Below are 19,235 nucleotides of genomic sequence, written 5' to 3'. Positions count from 1 at the left end.
GTTCTCATATAGTAATATAACCCATTAACCAAAAAAGTGCTAACACTGTACTTTTATTGTTTGGGCTAAATTTGATATGGACAAGTTAAGAAAATAAAAACAGTGTGGGTATTAGGCAGCAAGTAAAAAGAGTAACTTAGAGCCATATCTGATCTGGAAGGCTGTACTATTAAAGGCAAAAAGCAGGTTGCAGTATGATGTATTATTATAATAATAATATGCAGAAAAGATCCTTTCTCAAATGAGCATATGTTCTAAATACAAGCAGGAAGAAAGGGACAGAAGGATAAACGTCAGGTTGTTAACTTTATTTAGCTTGGTTGTTGGTGACAGCAGGGAAGGCTGAGGTTAAAAATGGGGACAGACAGCCGGTATTAATATATCTATTTTTTTCTTTATATTTGTATTGTTTTACCTTTGAAATATCTTTTTTAAAGGGAATTTATAAATAAAACTTTAAAATGTAATCCTATTAATGGAGTTTTAAATTAATAAGCCTTTGTAGAGAAATTAAGCCTGAGATTTTAGGGCAGAGATTCTGTACTGTTTCTGGTGGGTAAAAGGGTATATACTTCATAAAATCAAATTGCATCTTAGATGAGTAACAAATAATCCACGAAGAACATGAATGTGAAAATGGAAATACATCATACCTTAAGGCACTGTTATGAACAAGAATAATAATTATTTCCCTTTAAAAGTGGTTTCTGTTAACAAGAGACATAAAAATTGAACTATGTAGCAAAATTCAAACTTTTTACTTGTATTAATTAATAAAAAATACTGCAGTCTCATGGAGGGAGACTAATATTTACCCAAAGAAGAACCTTCAATAAAGCTTTTAATACTCACGGATTTTATATTAAAAAAAAGTCAAAGCAACAGAGATATAAATATCCTTTTATAAAACGACTTTTCTTCTTGAAAAACAGTCACTTACACGCTTTTATTTTGAAGTAAATTTAAAGATGGTGATCTAGAAACCACAAGTATTTCCGGGTAAGGCTGAAGACCCATTTGTTTATTATCTTTCAACTTTTGAACTATAACTTTGGCAAATTCTTCTCCTTGGATGTCAGTAGTGTCTAGTAATTGTCTGACTTTTGAGGTCCTTGTAGGTTTGGTACTAATAAGTTCATAGTCCTCTTTCATGATCAAGTCCCTGGACAGAAGGGCATCTAGCGACTGGTTAAGGCAGGCTTCTGTCATTTGGTTCACAATGTCTTCCCTTTTGCTCTGGATCCACTGCTGGGCTATACCAGGCTGCAGACGTTCTGAAAAAGAGCAAGGAATGAATAATTTAAAAGGTGAGGACAGATACATAGCAATAAGTAAAATTCCATGAAAAATCAATAAAGCATAAAACCTAATTTTCCTATGATTGTGCCAATATGGAACACCAGTATTTGGGAGAATGCTATGATTTTTCAGGAAACACTCAGAGATTTGGGCTATCTCCCCCTCACTCCCCAGAAAAGGCACTGCCTTTTTATATGGTATACATCATGGGGCAAAAACCACTTTATGTTATCATTCCCATCTTCTGGCATTTGTTCAGTTTTGTTTAATGTCCATTTTGTTTCAAATATAAAAGATACCTGCAAATTTGTTAATTAGTAACATGTTAATACCTCCTCTTAGTACTGCCTCCCTATTTAGATGTTCACAGAATACCATTTGGGCCATATCATCATTCCCATCTCCTGGGATTTATTTTCCTACTTAAGAAGGTATGTATTTATCATATTGAGGAAATAAAGACAAATAAATCTCACTGTATGGTAAACCCACTGAATATAGATAGGTAAGCTAAATGGCATTACTTACAAGGTGTTTCACAGTAAATATTTACCTGAGTTTCCTGCAGTTGAGAGTGGATTTATTATTGCTGAAGAGCATGGAGTGGTCTTATGATCACAGAATGCAGCCCTTTGAGACGCAGAAATGGTGCTATCCCAACTGTGATTTCCAGGACAGCGATGCAGCGTCATAAAAGAACAGTGTTGAGTTTTTCCTACAAAATACAACATCTTCATTAGAGGTGGAATACACCTTAGAAATTCCTATTGGCTAACATGTCAACATCTGAGCAGACAGAAGGTAGGCTCCAATGTCTTTAGTTTCCACTAATAGTAAGGCTAGTTCAGAAACCTAATTCTGCAAGTAGATATTTCTTAAAACAAAAAAGGTTTATATGGAATGCTTTCACTACAATTTCTGTCAGCAATTGTCTGTCCTATGTAAATTATAAATCATAGAATTTTACTTCTTCACATAGTCCCATATTTTTCCTGTGTCTTCTTACTCCTTCTGAAGTTTAAATATGTTCTCTAAATCTATATATGATGTCTGTCTTTCTACTTTCTCTTCTGGGAATCCCACTCAGCCTCAGGGACTTAATCATCCCCTCTATTCCCCAATCCACACAATTACATTTTCTGTCTTCAATGAACTTTTGCCTTATATATTCCCTCCCCCCCCCCCCCCCCCCCTCCCTCCCTCCCTTCCCTCCTTCCCTCCTTCCCTTCCTACCTCCCTACCTCTCTCCCTCCCTCCCCTCCTTTTTTATTTTTTGGAGTTTGTCACCCAGGCTGGAGTGCAGTGGTTGCGATCTCAGCTCACTGCAACCTCCACCTCCCAGGTTTAAGAGATTCTCCTGCCTCAGCCTCTCAAGTAGCTGGGATTACAGTTCCATGCTACCACAACTGGCTAATTTCTGTATTTTTAGTAGAGATGGGATTTCACTATTGGCCAGGCTGGTCTCGAACTCCTGACCTCAGGTGATCCGCCCGTCTCAGTCTACCAAAGTTCTGAGATTACAGTTGTGAGACAACACACCCAGCCGTGAACCTTAATCTTATATTTTCAAAAGCCCTCTGGACATCAGCCCTTTGTGTGCTCCTAGTACCTCAAATTAAAAACAAAAAACAAAAAACATTGAAAGTATAATGTTTTTTTTTTTTTTGAGACGGAGTCTCGCTCTGCCGCCCAGGCTGGAGTGCAGTGGCCGGATCTCAGCTCACTGCAAGCTCTGACTCCCGGGTTTACGCCATTCTCCTGCCTCCGCCTCCCGACTGGCTGGGACTACAGGCACCCACCATGTTGCCTGGCAAGTTTTTTGTATTTTTTAGTAGAGACGGGGTTTCACCGTGTTAGCCAGGATGGTCTTGATCTCCTGACCTCGTGATCCGCCCGTCTCGGCCTCCCAAAGTGTTGGGATTACAGGCTTGAGCCACCGCACCCGGCCGAAAGTGTAATGTTTCTTAACTCTAAAACTTGTTTTAACTTCTTCTTTTTTTTCTTTAATTGAGACAGAGTCTTGCTCTGTCACTCAGGCTGGAGTGCAGTGGCGCAATCTCAGCTCACTGCAACCCCTGCCTCCTGGGTTCAAGTGTTTCTTGTGCCTCAGCCTCCCAAGGAGCTGGGATTACAGGTGTGCACCATCATACCCACTAATTTTTTTGTATTTTTAGTAGAGATGGGGTTTTGCTATGTTGGCCAGGCTGGTCTCGAACTCCTGGCCTCAAGTGATTTGCCCACCTTGGCCTCACAAAATTCTGGGATTACATGTGTGAGCCACGGCATGCAACCTGTTTTAACTTCTATTTCTTTTAATGGCACCAACATTCTCCCAGTCCCTAGGCTTAACAATTTATTTGGCTTTACCGCTTTTTTCTCTCATCGCTCCTCTAAGTGAAAAGTTACAAAGTCCTATCATCTAGTTGTCTATAACATCTCATATACCACCCCTCCTTTCTTTCACTCTGTATCGGTTCTTAATAATCTCTCATGGGTACTACAGTAATAGTCTCCTAACTGATCTCGCCATCTCAAGTTTCCTTTTCCTTTCAAAATATCCTACACATTCCAGCCAGAATGAATCTTCCCAAAGTAAAAAATTTTGTGTCACTCCCTTGCTCAAAAAATTGCAATAGTTGCTTCCTACTCAAGTAAAAAAGTCCAAATAGTTTAGCTGAAGGTTAGAATTCCTGATGATATGACTCCAATCTACTTAGCTTTTATCTTCTTTCATTCATCTTCTTTACTAGCTAAACCAAATTACTCAGTGTTCTCTGTATTTTCTTGCCTCTGCACCTGTATGTTGTTCCTTTTCCCTGGAATGCCTGTCCTTTGTTATTACAGATCCAGCCTTCAGCCAGAAATAATTTCATGATGACAACATGGTAGAGTAGAGTGACATGATAATATTTATCAAAAGTCTTAGATGTGCCAGCTACTAGCTATGTGATCCAGAGTCCTTAAATCTGTAAAATAAGGACATTTCTCTCACAAGGTTGTTGTGCAAGTCCTTTGTACAGTGTTACTCTTCCCATACTACCATAGCTCTAGATCTATGTCTCTCTTATATCACTTTCCATCTCATATAATAGTTATTTAGAAACACTTCTCCTTTTTCTTATAAGAGATTTTTTTTTTGCGGACATTTTCTGGCAGTGTCTAACATAATGCCTTTTTAAAAAAATTTATTTTTTGACATAAAGTCTTACTCTGTCACCCAGGATGGAGTGCGGTGGTGCAATCGCAGCTCACTGCAACCTCCCTCCTGGGTTCAAGCAATCTTTCTGTGTCAGCCTCCGAAGTAGCTGAGACTATGGGTACCCACCTCTATGACTGGCTAATTTTTGTATTTTTAGTAGAGATGGGATTTCACCATGTTAACCAGGCTGGTCTCGAACTCCTGACCTCAGGTGATCTGCCCACCTTGGCCACCCAACATGCTGGGATTATAGGTGTGAACCACTGCGCCTGGCCAAACATAATGCCTTAAACCTTAAATGTATTTGTTGAATATCACACTACTATTTTTTCATATCTTTAGACTCTGTCACTTTAAAACATGAGTTATAAATGCAAATTAAAGTTCCATAGAAATCATGACTGCTTGCCAGAAATATGATCTTGAAAGAAACTGGAAGACTTGCAAGTAAATAATGATTGGAAAATTTACATACTAGATAAAAAATCATTGTCTTGAGGAACTGGCAGGGACCTTGAAGTTTCATGAGAACCATTATTTTCATGGAGCTGAGAGGATCCACATGATTCCTAAAGTAAGTAGAAAATAAAGGGTTTAGGTTAATAAAAATTATAGAGCTTTAATTTCTAAATAGTTCTTGTTTGTGGCTTATCACAAATGAAGATAAAAACTACTAATTTTTTTTTTTTTTCTTTTGAGGCAGGGTCTCACTCTGTTGCCCAGTCTGGAATGCAGTGGCACAACCTAGGCTTACTGCAGCCCTGCCCTCCTGAACTCAGGTGAACCTCCCATCTCAGCCTCCTGAATAGCTGGGATTATAGGTACACACCACCACACCATGCTAAATTTTGTCTTCTTTGTAGAAATGGGGTTTCACTACGTTGCCCAGGTTGGTCTTAAACTCCTGCAATCAAGTGATCCACCAGCCTTGGCCACATAAAGTGCTGGGATTACAGGTGTGAGCCATTGTGCCCAGCCTACAAAAGTACTAAAAATTATACTTTACAAAATTAAAGAAACACATACATCTATAAAATAACCAACAAAGATAAACTTATTTTCTTAATTAACACAAATGGGGGAAATAGGGGAATAATGTAACATCAATAATTATTTTTTCAGTATTTTCTACATGGTCGCAGAGTCTGCGGCTAGTAACTAGAATAGTGAATGAGAAATTTGGTATCTGCAAGTCTGGTCTCCTACAGATTTAGAAATGCCTGTTCTCAGCACCTCAGGTTCCTTCCACATGGAGGCACAGGAAACCATGGAAAAAGTAATGGAGAACTCTACTCCTAGCTCTGTCATGGAATTACTAGCTAACTTTCAATAAGGCATTTAAACTCTCTGGCTCTCAGGTTTTTGGCTGTATTATCCACACTGTCTATTTAAAAATATGCACGAATGGGCTCAAGGATCAAATGAAATGCTGTACATCAAGTGATTAAAAAAGTGATGTACTATTTTTTTTTTTTTTTGGAGACGGAGTCTCGCTCTGTCGCCCAGGCTGGAGTGCAGTGGCCGGATCTCAGCTCACTGCAAGCTCCGCTTCCCAGGTTTACGCCATTCTCCTGTCTCAGCCTCCCGAGTAGCTGGGACTACAGGCGCCCGCCACCTCGTCCGGCTAGTTTTTTGTACTTTTTAGTAGAGACGGGGTTTCACCTTGTTAGCCAGGATGGTCTTGATCTCCTGACCTCGTGATCTGCCCGTCTCGGCCTCCCAAAATGCTGGGATTACAGGCTTGAGCCACCGCGCCCAGCTGTGATGTACTATTTTTAAGGTTCGTTTTGAAGATACTACAGGTTGAGTATTCCTTATCTGAAATGCTTGGAACCAGATGTGTTTGGAATTTTGGACTTTTTTCAGATTTTGGAATATTTGTATATATATAATGAGATATCTTGGGGATGGGACTCAAGTCTAAATATAAAATTCATTTATGTTTCATATATACCTTATGCACACAGCCTGAAGATAACTCAATATTTTAAAATAATTTTGTGCCTGAAACAAAGTTTTTTTTTTTTTGAGATGGAGTCATCCAGGGTGGACTGCAGTGGTGCAATCTTGGCTTGCTCAAATAATTCTCCTGCCTCAACCCCCAGAGTAGCTGGGATTACAGACATGGGCCACCATGCCCAGTATGTTTAGTAGAGATGGGGTTTTGCCATGTTGGCCAGCTGGTCTTGAACTCCTGACCTCAAGTGATCCACCCACCTTGGCCTCCCAAAGTTCTGGGATTACAGACTTGAGCCACTGTGCCCACCTGTGAAACAATGTTTTGACTGCAACCCATCATATAAGGTCAGATGTTGCTATGGTATGACATGGTTTATTTGTCCCCACCAAATCTCATGTTGAAATTTGATCCCCAATGTGGTGGTGTTGGGAGGTGAGGCTTAATGGGAGGTGTTTGGGTCATGGGGGAAGATCCCTCATGAATAGCTTGGTGCCATTCTAGAAGTGGTGAATGGATTCCTGAGAGAGCAAGCTGTTAAAGACCCTGACTTCCTCATTTTCACTCTCCTGCATCCTGTTTCACCATGTGATTTCTCTGCATAGCTTGCTCCCCTTCCACTTTCCAACATGAGTACCAACAGCCTAAGGCCCTCATCAGATTCAGCTGCCCAATCCTGAACTTTCTGGCTACCAGAATTGTGAGCCAAATAAACTTCTTTTCTTTATAAATTACCTAGTCTCAGGTATTTCGTTATAGTAACACTAAACAGACTAACACAAGTGTGGAATTTTCCACTTGTGGCATCATGTTGGTGTTCAAAGTTTTGGATTGTAGAGCATTTTGGATTTTTGGATTAGGGATGCTCAATCTATGTTACTTTTCTGATTCTGTAAAATGAACATACATATACATTCTTAAAAGAAATTACTAATTCAGACTAATATAAGTCTGACTGAATGCTACTAAAGAAATCTTTCTTCTTGGGCAGCAATGTTAGCCTCTCATTAATTATGATAAGAGGTAAGAACAAGGTAGCATAAATATAGTGTTAAAACTGTAATCAATGATTTGCCTACATACTACCCTGGGATGTCGTTTACTGTATAAACCAATGACAGCGACAGAACTCAATGCCAAATAAAGAAGCAATAATTGTGATTTGATGGGATGAAACAATAAACTGAGAATCAGTAGAGCTGAGTTTCAAGTTGGAGATTGCCATGAGCTACCAAACAAATCCTAAAAGCTACCTGGGCTTTAGTTTTCCTTCTATAAAAGAAGGGCTTAGACCAAATGATTTTTTCAAATTCTTCTCACATTTTGAGTTTAATGTAACTTTTTTTTTTTTTTTTTTTTTTTACCTGTTGTGGACCATGATTTACAGGTATATTCAGAGATAATTCCATTTTCTTCTTGTCACATAGGTGAATGGTACTTGAAACACTCTGTAACTGGAATGAATACATAAATACATATACACTTTAACTGGAGGTGATTAGGAAATTATAGAAGTAAAATACAATCTAATTAACACATTTTATATGTTTGTGCAAAATACATGGAAAGAAAATATAAAGAGTTGGGAATATAACATATAACTGAAGGAAGAGACAGTGTAGAACAGGGGAAACAACTTTAGAAACACAGACTTTGAATCCTACCTAATATTAATTGGTTACCTTCTCTCAGTGTCTCAGAGCTTCAACCTTAAAATCTAATAATACCTACATGCAGGATGGTTCTAGAGATTGAGCTTATAAATACGAAATAACTGGTATAAACTAGGTACTTAATAAATTTTTGGGAGTGTGACTGTATGTCTATCTATAATTAAGTATTTACCACATTTTAGGCACTGTGCCTGTAAGTACTATTATTATTTTCATCTTTAGTTAAGAGATTGAGGCTTAGACTAAGTAAAGGAGGTAGAGTGTCAATAATGGAATGGTGGGCCCATGGAGCCAATCAGATGTGATTTAGATTCCCACATCTGTTTGATGTGGGACATTAGATTTAATCTCAGTTTACTTATCTGTACACTGGAGATAAAAATACCTATTTTGAAGGATTACTCTAAAGAAAATGAAAAGTAATATACGCAAAAAGGCCCTAACATTACCTGTAAGCATTCAATAAATGGTAGCTGCTGAGTAGATGATTTACTTAAATACTGTTCTTTTGTGTTAAAATTAAGTGATTTATTCCTGTCTATATAAGCTAGGCTTGGATTACTTTCCATCACTACTCAGTGATTTAAAAACCTATCAATCATTTTCTTCCCCAGACCATCATAATGCCAACTATTCTTCAGAATTTGGAAACTGGTGAATTCACACCCAGCCATCCATTATGCACATTTATGACTGCATGCTCCATTTACATGGCTAAGGAACTTCAGGAGGAAATTACTCCTATTCATCTGTATATATAATGTACCTAGCACAGGGCTTTATACACAGCAGTTCAATAAACATCTATAAATATACTGTTATATGACCCTTTAAAATGAGTTTTTGGTTTTGTCTCTGTTATGTAAGGTTTTTCTGTGCTTATAAAATTTGCCAAAACATTTCTGATAATGCAATATCCTTGAATTAGTAACACTTTTTCATAACTGATCAGTTATGATAATTCAAATTACTTGTGAACTAGTGAATCAGTCCCTAAGAAGAAATGAATTGAAAAAAAACTATTTTTGTTCAGTGTTTATTATTCAAGATATAGAAGCCAATTACCTAGGAAAACATAAATTACAGGAGCTGCTTCCAAGAGTTGAAAAAATGTAGGAAACTCAAAACAAATTTCCCTACTAATCTTGGCTTTCAGAATTTTTTTTTCTTAAGAGACAGGGTCTTGGTATGTTGCCCAGGTTGGACTAGAACTCCTGGGCTCAAGCGATCCTCCTGCTTCAGCTTTCAGAATAACTGGGACTAACTATAGTATAGGCATGTACCATCACATCTAGCTCAGAAATTTCTTTATGAAGAATCTTATTTAATTTGTGTTCCACTGTTGTCCCTGACATTAGCTTACTGTGTGAGGTGTACATAAGTGACTAACTTCCCTATACGGTAGTACCCCTCTTATCTTGGTTTTACTTTCCGCATTTTCTATTACCCTGCTCAACTGTGGTTTCGAAATATTAAATGTAAAATTCTAGAAATAAACAATTCATAAGTTTTAAGTCACATTCAGTTCTAAGTAGTATGATGAAATCTCATACCCTACAGGTCCATTCCACTCAGGATGTGAATCATCCCTTTGTCCAGCATATCCATGCTGTATAAGCTGCCATCCTGTCAGTATTAGAACAACTGTCAGGATCACAGTACGTGTACTCAAGGAACTCTTTTTTTTTTGAGACAGCGTCTCACTCTGTCACCCTGGCTGGAGTGCCAGCTCACTATAGCCTCTACCTCCTGGGTTCAAGTGATCCTCCTTTCTCAGCCCTGAGTAGCTAGGACTACAGGCATGTGCCACCACACCCAGCTTTTTTTTTTTTTTGTATTTTTTGTATTTTTTGTAGAGATGGGGTTTTGCCACATTGCCTAGGCTGGTCAAGTAACTCATTACTAATTAAGTCAACTCTTACTACCAATGGCCCAAAGTACAAGAATAGTGATGCTGGAATATTGTTAGAATTGTTCTATTTTATTGTCAGTTATTGTTAATGTATTACTGTGCCTATCTTATAAATTAAACCTTATCATAGGTATATATGCATAGGAAAAGTATGTATGTCTATATCATAGGTATGTATGTACAGTATACACAGGGTTCAGTGTTACCCATGGTTTCAGGCATTTACCGGGGTCTTGGAATATATCTCCCATAGATAAGGGAAGACCTTAGTTATCTCATCTATAAAATCAGATGATATTCTTGCCCCATAAGTATCACAGAATCGATACAAGATTTTTTTTTTTTTTTAAAAGAACAATCCTAAGTGGAAAATATACGGCAACTTAAAAAGTAGCTGAGTGTGGTAGTCCACGCCTGTAGTTTCAAGCTACTGGAGACGCTGAGGTAGGAGGATTGCTTGAGCCCAGCACTTCGAGGTTGCAGTGAGCTATGATCCTCGGCACTCCAGCCTGGGTGACAGAGGGATACCCCATCTTTACTAACTAAAAAAAAATGTTGAATCTATTAAGGAATAGAGAAATTGGTATTCTCTGGAAAACACTACCTACTCAGAAGTGGTGGAGCCAGTGAGAAGTTATTAAAAGAACGAAAACACAGTTCCTCTTTAGTTCCTTCCTTTATGCATTTCCCTTTGAAACCAAGGGTTATGTCACTAGATCCAGCAAGCCACAAGGAGCAAGCAATGTCACTTGGTTATAAAAATTGTAAATTTTGCTTGTTCACACCCCACGAGTTTAGCTAACGGCTGGTTTTTATATTGTATATTAACTACAATTTAATGAAACCCACATCCCCTAACAAACCACAGTTCATTAGGGCAAAGTAAGCATAGTTTAGCACTTGCCTTAATGAACTGTGGTTGCTTTTTAAACAATTTTGAGTAATATTGAAAAAAACAAAACAACAAAAAAAACAACCCTGCAGTAATAGGTCCCTTCAATTGTTCCGACCCACAAGAATCAGAGTGAGTAAATAACACAGCTCTTCCAGGTAATTCATATCAACTGTTACTGCTACCTTGGTCTATAAAACATGAAGTGTTTGAGAGGAAAAATGAAAAAACAAACACACTTTGGTCTCAAATATAATAAAAATTCTACAGTTAAACTTGGCAAGGAATGTCAGAAAAAAATGTACATTAAATTAAAAGAGAAGTGCGAGAACCCAGACATCTATAATTCTCTAGGCATTACAACTTTAGGAAAATAAATGTACATTAAAAAACAAACAAATGCCTCTAATGGCTCAGTGCATTCATTGTAAACAAGTGGCTGTGATTATACATTTTTAAACTTATGTCTGATATATAAGGGTTCTGGAAATGTCTTTTTTTTTTCTTTTTTCTTTTTTTACATTTTAAATAATGGTAGGGTCCTGCTATGTGGCCCAGCTGGTCTCAAACTCCTGGGCTCAAGTGATTCACTCGCCTTGGCCTTCCAAAGTGCTGGGATTACAGGTGTGAGTCACCACGCCTGGTCCTGGAAATGTCTTTAAAATCTCAAGGTGGCCATTTGAATGAAATAGAAAAGCTTTTGGTGACAAAGGAAAAGTAGTATTGATAGTCTCTGGTAAATTTTCTCACTCCAAAACTGTAGCTTATATCTGTGAAAAGTATATATATTAAAAACTACACTTAACTAAAAATCTCCATGAATAATATATAGTTGTTTAAATTTCTAATTTCCAGCATTCCATTTGGCAATTTACCTTTGTTTTCTTTAGCTGAATAACAGCTTCAAGAAAAGTTATCTCTTCAAATGTTCTCAAAACTGGTTCAAGTTCTATTAAACATTCTACATAAGAGAAAAAAAAAATATAGGTTGAATTCAGATTGCTTCTAATTATTAATGTGAAATGTTAACATTTAACATACAAGGCCTCAAGTCAGTTCTTCCCAAAGTGATGACATTCAGCTGTTTTATGAGCTTTTATTACTGACATAAAGATGGACATAAGCAACAATGGAATAGGGCTGAGAACCTAAAAAAACTGTTTTTGGACAAACATGCTAAGCCAATTCAATGGGGAAAGGATAGGATAGCCTTTTCAACAAATGATGCTAAAACAGTTGGATATACACCTGGAAACAGATAAATTTAGATACTCATATCACACTACGCATAAAAACTAACTTGAAATGGACCCCACACCTAAATGTAAACATAGGAGAAAATCCTCATGATCTTGGGTTAGGCAAAGTTCTTAGATATGACATCAAAAATGAAATTCGTTAAAAAACCTGACAATTGGGCCGGGTGTGGTGGCTCATGCCTGTAAACCCAGCACTTTGGGAGGCCGAGGCGAGGTCAGGAGATTGAGACCATCCTGGCTAACACAGTGAAACCCCATATCTACTAAAAATACAAAAAAATAAAAAAATAATAAAAATAAATTAGCAGGGCATGGTGGCTGACGCCTGTAGTCCCAGCTACTCAGGAGGCTGAGGCAGAAGAATGGCGTGAACCCAGGAGGCGGAGCTTGCAGTGAGCCAAGACTGCACCACTGCACTCCGGCCTGGGCAACAGAGCAAGACTCCATTTCAAAAACAAAACAAACAAACAAAAAACCTGAAAACTGGACTTCAAAAAATTTGAACACTTTTGCACTTCAAGACAGTATTAAGAAAAAATAAAAAGAGAAGCTGCAATCTTGCACACTATATTTCCATATCATGTATCTGCTAAAGGGTTTGTATCTACAATATATACAGACCCATGACAATACTAGGAAAAATAGCAAAATTAAAAAACAAGTAAAAGATTTGAATTTCACTAAAGGAGATATACAAATGTCTTCAAGAAGCACATGAAAAGATGCTTAACATCATAAGAAAAGGCACTTTAAAACTGCAATGAGACATCACTCCATACTCACTAAAATATAATTAAAAAGAAAATAGGAAGTGTTGACAGTGATGTGGAGAAAATGAAACCCTCATACATTGCTGGTGGGAATAAAATAATGTAGCTATTCTGGAAAACAGTTTGGCAGTTTCTTAAAAATTAAAGATAAATTTATCATATAGCCCAGCAATTCTACTCACAGATAATTAACCAAGAGAAATGAAAAGATATGTTCACAGACTTGTATGTGAACAGTCATAGCAACATTATTCACATAGGCAACAAGTAGAAACAATCAAAATGTTCATCAACTGGCTAATGGATCAACAAAATGTGATACATCCATACGATGAAGTATTATTCAACAATAAATTACTGAACTATGATTCATGCTGAAACCTGGATGAACTTGAAAAACATTATGCTAAGTGTGAAAAGAGCCAGATGCAAAAGGACCACACATTGTTATCATTCCATTTATATGAAATATCCAGAAAATGCAAATCTAGAAAGAGAATAGATTACTGGTTACGTAGGGTTAGTGATGAGAACAGGCAGTGACTGTAAATAGTTATGAGGGATTTTGTGGGGGTTGATGGAAATACTTTAAAATTGGATTATAGTAATGGCTGCAAACTGTAAAATTATTAATACTAAAAAGTCAATGAATGTATACTTAGAATAGATAAATTTTAAGGTAAGTAAACTATACTTTGATAGGCTTTTGAAAAACAGAATATTTATGATTCCTCTCTGCTACTGTGTTACTTTGCCATTTAATATATACATTAATTGAACAGTTAAATCCATTTTCAGAATGTATATTCTCTAGTCACTTTTTCAACAAAGGTTTACTGATCTTCCTCCTTTCCTTAATTTAGTTAACCTATTTTTTTTTAAAAAAAGGAAAAATATAGCTTGCTTTTAGTTTTTCAAGCTTCCTTTATTTTTTTACCAAAATTTCTGTCATTGTGAACTTTTCATTTCTTTTCAGTAGGTTTATCCAAAAGTAGGCATCTTGTGCTTACTCTGGTATCTAGACATCCCTTTGTAATTTCATGTTCTTCCATTTGGTCATATTGACAGAATTTCTTTATTGAATACACTTAAACTTTCCCTATTATTGATTTTTTATTCTTCCCTTCCCTTTCAGGTTCCCAGAACCTGCTTTTCACCATTCCAATATACACCAGAGCCTTAAAATAAAACTGACGGGCTGTGTAGGGCAGTAGTTTGTTTATAAATCAATGATGGTACCTTCCCACTGAAAATAGGAAGCTGTCATCCTAGGAAAAAAAAGTTGTGCTTCCATTTAAAAACAACGTCCAAAACCTAACAATAACAACAAAACAGTAGCATCCCAAAGGCTATAAATGAAAAATGCCTAAGGCAGACAACAGTACTTTGTAAGAAATGTGATAAATTAAATACACATACACACACTCACTCACACCATACTGTCAGATATAAGGCTGGATATGTTTATAGGCAATATTAGTTAGACAGTCTAAAAATAAACTCTGAGTTCTCATTACTAAAAAAAGCAATGCATTGTATTTTTCATTCAATACTTACATCCATTGTTCATCAATATTGTATTTACAAATCAAAATTTGCTAAGGTAATGGGTTCATATTTTATTTCTTTCTTTCCAGAGCTATGAGGAAGGGTACATATCTCTGTTGTCCTCCCTTTGCCATTTCCAAATAGTAATTTCTTCTTTCTGTGAAAATTCTAGATCCTCTAAAGTTCATGCCATTGGGCAACACTTACTTCTCTGCAAACTTCTGCTTTTCTCCTATGCTCATTGAAGATTTTGGCTTTTGGCTTACTGACTTATCCACGCTGTACTGATCAGTGCTCCACTGAATACTTGAGAGGAACCCTCTGCAAATCTCTGGGGCTCTTCCTCTGTGTACCTTTTCCCTTCTGGTGCAATGTCCTACGAAGTCTATCTGCCTTGGTCTGCCCACACTGTCATCCCTGTCTCCTAGACCCTGAGTGTCAGCTGGCTTCCACCTCAGTTTCCTCTCCCCATGCTGCATCTAGAAACTCTCAAGGCAGGAAGCTGGGCAATCGGAAGGCTCACTTCATTTGTTTCCTGTCCATCAGAGATTGCTGTTCTTTGTTTCCTGATATTTAGTGTCTTAAGAACCACTCTTTCACATATTTTGTCTAGGTTTTTTGGTTGTTTCAGGCAGGAGGGCAAATTGGCCCCTGTTACTCCATCTTGACCAGAAGTGGGGTCACTAGTTTCTCTAGATTAATGGCCCAAACTAAACACTAAATACACTAAATACTACTTCTCAGCAATCCTGTTTTGCTTCCCAAATACATCTACTGTTCTCATAGATAAGTGGTTCTTAAAATGTGGTCTAGGGACCCCTGGGTGGGGTGGTTCCTGAGGGTTCATGAAGTCAAAACTATATTCAAAGTAACTAGTATTAAGACATTATTTTCCCTGTTTACTGTCATCCCCAAACAAGTATATAGTGGATTTATCCAGAGGCCCATAAATAAGGTGTGATAAGAACACTGCTTCAACAGGTAATGGACTGTGTTCTTGTATATTCCTACATTTTAAAATTCCTTGGTTGCCGGGCGCGGTGGCTCAAGCCTGTAATCCCAGCACTTTGGGAGGCCGAGACAGGCGGATCACGAGGTCAGGAGATCGAGACCATCCTGGCTAACACAGTGAAACCCCGTCTCTACTAAAAAAATACAAAAAACTAGCTGGACGAGGTGGCGGGCGCCTGTAGTCCCAGCTACTCGGGAGGCTGAGGCAGGAGAATAGTGTGAACCCGGGAGGCGGAGTTTGCAGTGAGCCGAGATCCAGCCACTGCACTCCACCCTGGACGACAGTGTGAGACTCCGCCTCAAAAAAAAAAAAAAAAAAATTCCTTGGTTTTAATTTCTAATACAGTAAATGCTAATAGACATGACCCACATATACAAAAGCTCTTTGAGGTCCTCAGTAATTTTGAAGAGTATTGAGATCTAAAAGTTTGAGAATTGCTGTCTTACATGATTATCTTGTACTGCTGGAGGAGACACTTAAGTCCTTTTCTTCATGTTTCCAACAGGAAGAGAGAAGTATAGGAGGAATTCTTCCATCTTCTTTCTGCCCCTCAGACTTACCTCATTTGTTAATCTTGGAGAAAAACTCAGCATGCTTATCTGGTTCCTTTGCAGTTTTCTCCTTCTTTTAAAAGTCAGCGTGCCTAAAGAATGCATACATTTTCTGCTTCCCTATGTAGAAGCAGGGTGGGGCCTGTGGTGGGCTGGTACAGCTATCAACTATAGGGGTAAAATGCTACTAAGCCCATTTGGCTGCAGATCTAAAGGTACATTCTCCAATTAGCTTTATCAGTAATGAAACTGATATTTTGACCACCATCTGTCTTTCTTCCTCATCTTTTTCTTAATATATTCTGAACTTAGAAAGGGAAAGCAGGGGTAAGAGCATTGTATTTTATCTTCCCCTTTTCAACCTCTTACATCCCATCCTTCATCTTTCCTCTGAGCTAGCTGATCATCTGCTCTCACACTACACTGAGAAAATAGAAGCCATGAGAGGGAATTCCTTCAGGGTCCTACAACCAGATCTACAAACTTCTTGTACTTGTATCATCTCTCCAATCTCATTTCTCTTACAGTAGAAAAAAGTGTCCATATACTCATACAAATGTAAACAGTATCATTTGCATTCTGAATACCATTTCCTCCACCTCTCCAGCATTCTGTTTCTGATACTCTCTCTCAGCTCTTGCACTGACAATCTCTGACTCTCCACTGGATCATCTGACCATCAAACACATATTCTATTACTGTTTCTTACCTTTCTCCAGGATTTTTTTTTTTTTTTTTGAAGAAACAGCATTTTGCTTGTCACCTAGGCTGGAGTGCAAGTGCAGTGGCACGATCATAGCTCACTGCAGCCTCAACATTTTGGGCTCAAGCAATCCTCCTGCCTCAGTCTCCCAAGTAGCTGGGATTACAGACAACGCACCATGTCTGGCTAATTTTTTAATTTTTTTTTTAGTTGAGACAAGGTCTTGCTGTGATGCCTAGGCTGGTCTCCAACTCCAGAACTCAAGTAATCCCTCTGCCTTGGTCTCCTAAAGTGCTGGGATTACAGGCATGGGCCACTGTGCCTGTCCATAGGAAAAAATTTTGACCCCGTATCATCCTTTAGCTATCACCTCATTTTTTTCTGCTTCTGTTCACAGCAAGCATCTTCCTGGAATTGTCCAAATTTGGCTTCACGTCTTTCTTTTTTTTTTTTAAATGTACATCAGTCTTCTGTTTTCATATCTCTATTAAAACTCCATTTGTTTGGATTACTGGTGATGACAATGTTGGAAAATCCTGCTTGTCTCATTTGGCCTCCTGGCAGATTAGACATGTCTAACTATACCCCTCCTTGACTTCCAAGACACAAAGACTATACTCTCTACTGTCCTCTCTTCCTCAGTCTCTTTTTCTTCTTCCTCTTCTCAATTTCTAAGTGCTGGAATGCCTCAGAGCTCTACTATGGGTCCCTCTTTGCTATCTACATTACCTTCTTAGATGAACCAGTCCAGACTACCAATATGTTAGTGATGTTCAATTTTATATTAGGATCCTGGACTCTTCCTGGAACAACAGATTCATGTATTGTTGTAGTAGTAGCAGCAGTAATTATGACTGTTTCTACTTGCTGGCGTTATAAACAATGCTTCTATCACTAATCACATACAAGTCTCTGAACAAATGTTTTCATTTATCTTGGGTTACCTGTTAGTGGATTGCTTGGTTGTATGGTAAATTTATCTTTCATTTTTAAGAAACTGCCAAACTGTTTTCCAAAGAGGCAGCATCATTTTATATTTCCACTAACAATGTATAAGGATTTTGGTTTTGCCACATCACTGTCAACACTTGTTATTTTCTGTCTTTAATTATAGCTATTTTTTGTGGGTATAAAGTGGTAACTCATTGCAGTTTTAATTTGCATTTCCAAATGACTAATAATATTAAGCATCATTTTATGTGCTTTTTAGCTATTTGTGTATCTCCCTTGGTGAAATTCAGATCATTTACTCATTTTAAAATAGGGCTATCTGTCCTATTATTGACTTGTCAGGGTTTTTTATATATTCCAGAATCAAGCCCTTTAGCAGATATATGTTATGCAAATATGTTCTCCCAGTCTGTGGTTCTGCTTTTTTTTTCCTTTTTGGAAATGAGGTCTTGCTATATTGCCCAGGTTGGAGTACAGTAGCTTTCCACAGGCACGATCACAGTGCACTATTATTATACATCCTCAAACTCCTGGGCTCAAGTGATCCTTCTGCCTCAGCCTCCTAAGTAACTGGGACTAAAGTTGTGGACACTAAATGCCTGGCTTTCTCTTTTCTCAATAGGACCTTTTGAAGTGCAAAAGTTTCCAATGTTTTCAAAGTCTGATTATAAATTTTTAAATGAATCCTATTTATTTTTGATGTCATATTTAAAGATTCTGCCTAACCCTAGGTCATGAAGATTTTCTCCTACATTTACATCTGGATGTCTGATCCATTCTACCTCTGAAATACTGTCTTAATTCTGTAACTCTTCTATCTTCAGAATTTCCACCTCAATTAGAAAATTCCTGAAAGTTTCTTTCCTAGCCTCTTTGCTTCTACTTTTGCCTTTCTCCAATCAACTTTCCATACAGCAGTAAGAATTTCACCTATACTTCTTATCAGATCATGTCACTTCCCTGCAAAACATACTTTAATGGCTTTCCACTGCACTTGGAATAAAAATCTAACCTTTTAATGATGGCCAATAGCCTCTCTCTTACCTCTCCAATATCATCTAATTCCTTTCCTTGCCTACTACATTCTAGCTACACAGGCCTTCTCACTGTTTCTTGAGAATATAAAACTTTTTCTCTTCTAGGCTCAGAGCCTTTATGCTTGCTGTTTTGTTTGGTTGAATACTTTTTCTTCAGCATTTGAATGACTGGCTCTTTTTCAAGCTTCAAATCTCAGCTCAAATATTTGCTCCTAAATAAAGGCCTTTGTTTCCCTCCCTTAATTAGTCTATTACCTTGCTTATTTCCTAATAAGACTGTCACAATCTGTATCTTGCTTATTTATTTGTTTTCACTTTGCCTTCTCAACTAGAATGTGAACTAGCTACAGAAAGTTTGTCTTCTTTACTACTCTGTTCCCAGGGCTTACTCCAGTACGTACATAGCGCATGGTAGGGGTTCAAGATATATTTGTTAAATATATGAAGGAAATTGTTACTCCTATCACACGAT

General features: G+C 37.7%; 1 protein-coding gene across 4 annotated transcripts in view; it reads right to left on the bottom strand.

Annotated features, from left to right (window-relative positions):
• Positions 1-293: 293 nt before the first annotated feature.
• RIPK2 (receptor interacting serine/threonine kinase 2) overlaps positions 294-19,235 on the bottom strand; it is a 38,894-nt gene continuing 19,952 nt past the window's right edge. For 3 of the 4 annotated variants that reach the window (XM_031935874.1, XM_026454912.1, XM_031935875.1), the window contains 5 exons: positions 11,808-11,893; positions 7,820-7,909; positions 4,974-5,067; positions 1,853-2,014; positions 294-1,274 (listed from right to left, as the gene is read on the bottom strand). In XM_031935874.1, coding sequence (XP_031791734.1) covers positions 937-1,274; positions 1,853-2,014; positions 4,974-5,067; positions 7,820-7,909; positions 11,808-11,893 — 770 coding nt within the window. In that variant the 3' untranslated portion in view covers positions 294-936. The remainder of the gene's footprint in view (positions 1,275-1,852; positions 2,015-4,973; positions 5,068-7,819; positions 7,910-11,807; positions 11,894-19,235) is intronic. The other variant, XM_026454911.2, reaches the window with a different exon arrangement.

Source organism: Piliocolobus tephrosceles, chromosome 7, assembly GCF_002776525.5.
Source record: "Piliocolobus tephrosceles isolate RC106 chromosome 7, ASM277652v3, whole genome shotgun sequence".
NCBI lineage: Eukaryota > Metazoa > Chordata > Mammalia > Primates > Cercopithecidae > Piliocolobus > Piliocolobus tephrosceles.
The sequence above is the reverse complement of the archived record's forward strand: the minus strand, read 5'-3'. Positions and strand labels throughout refer to the sequence as shown.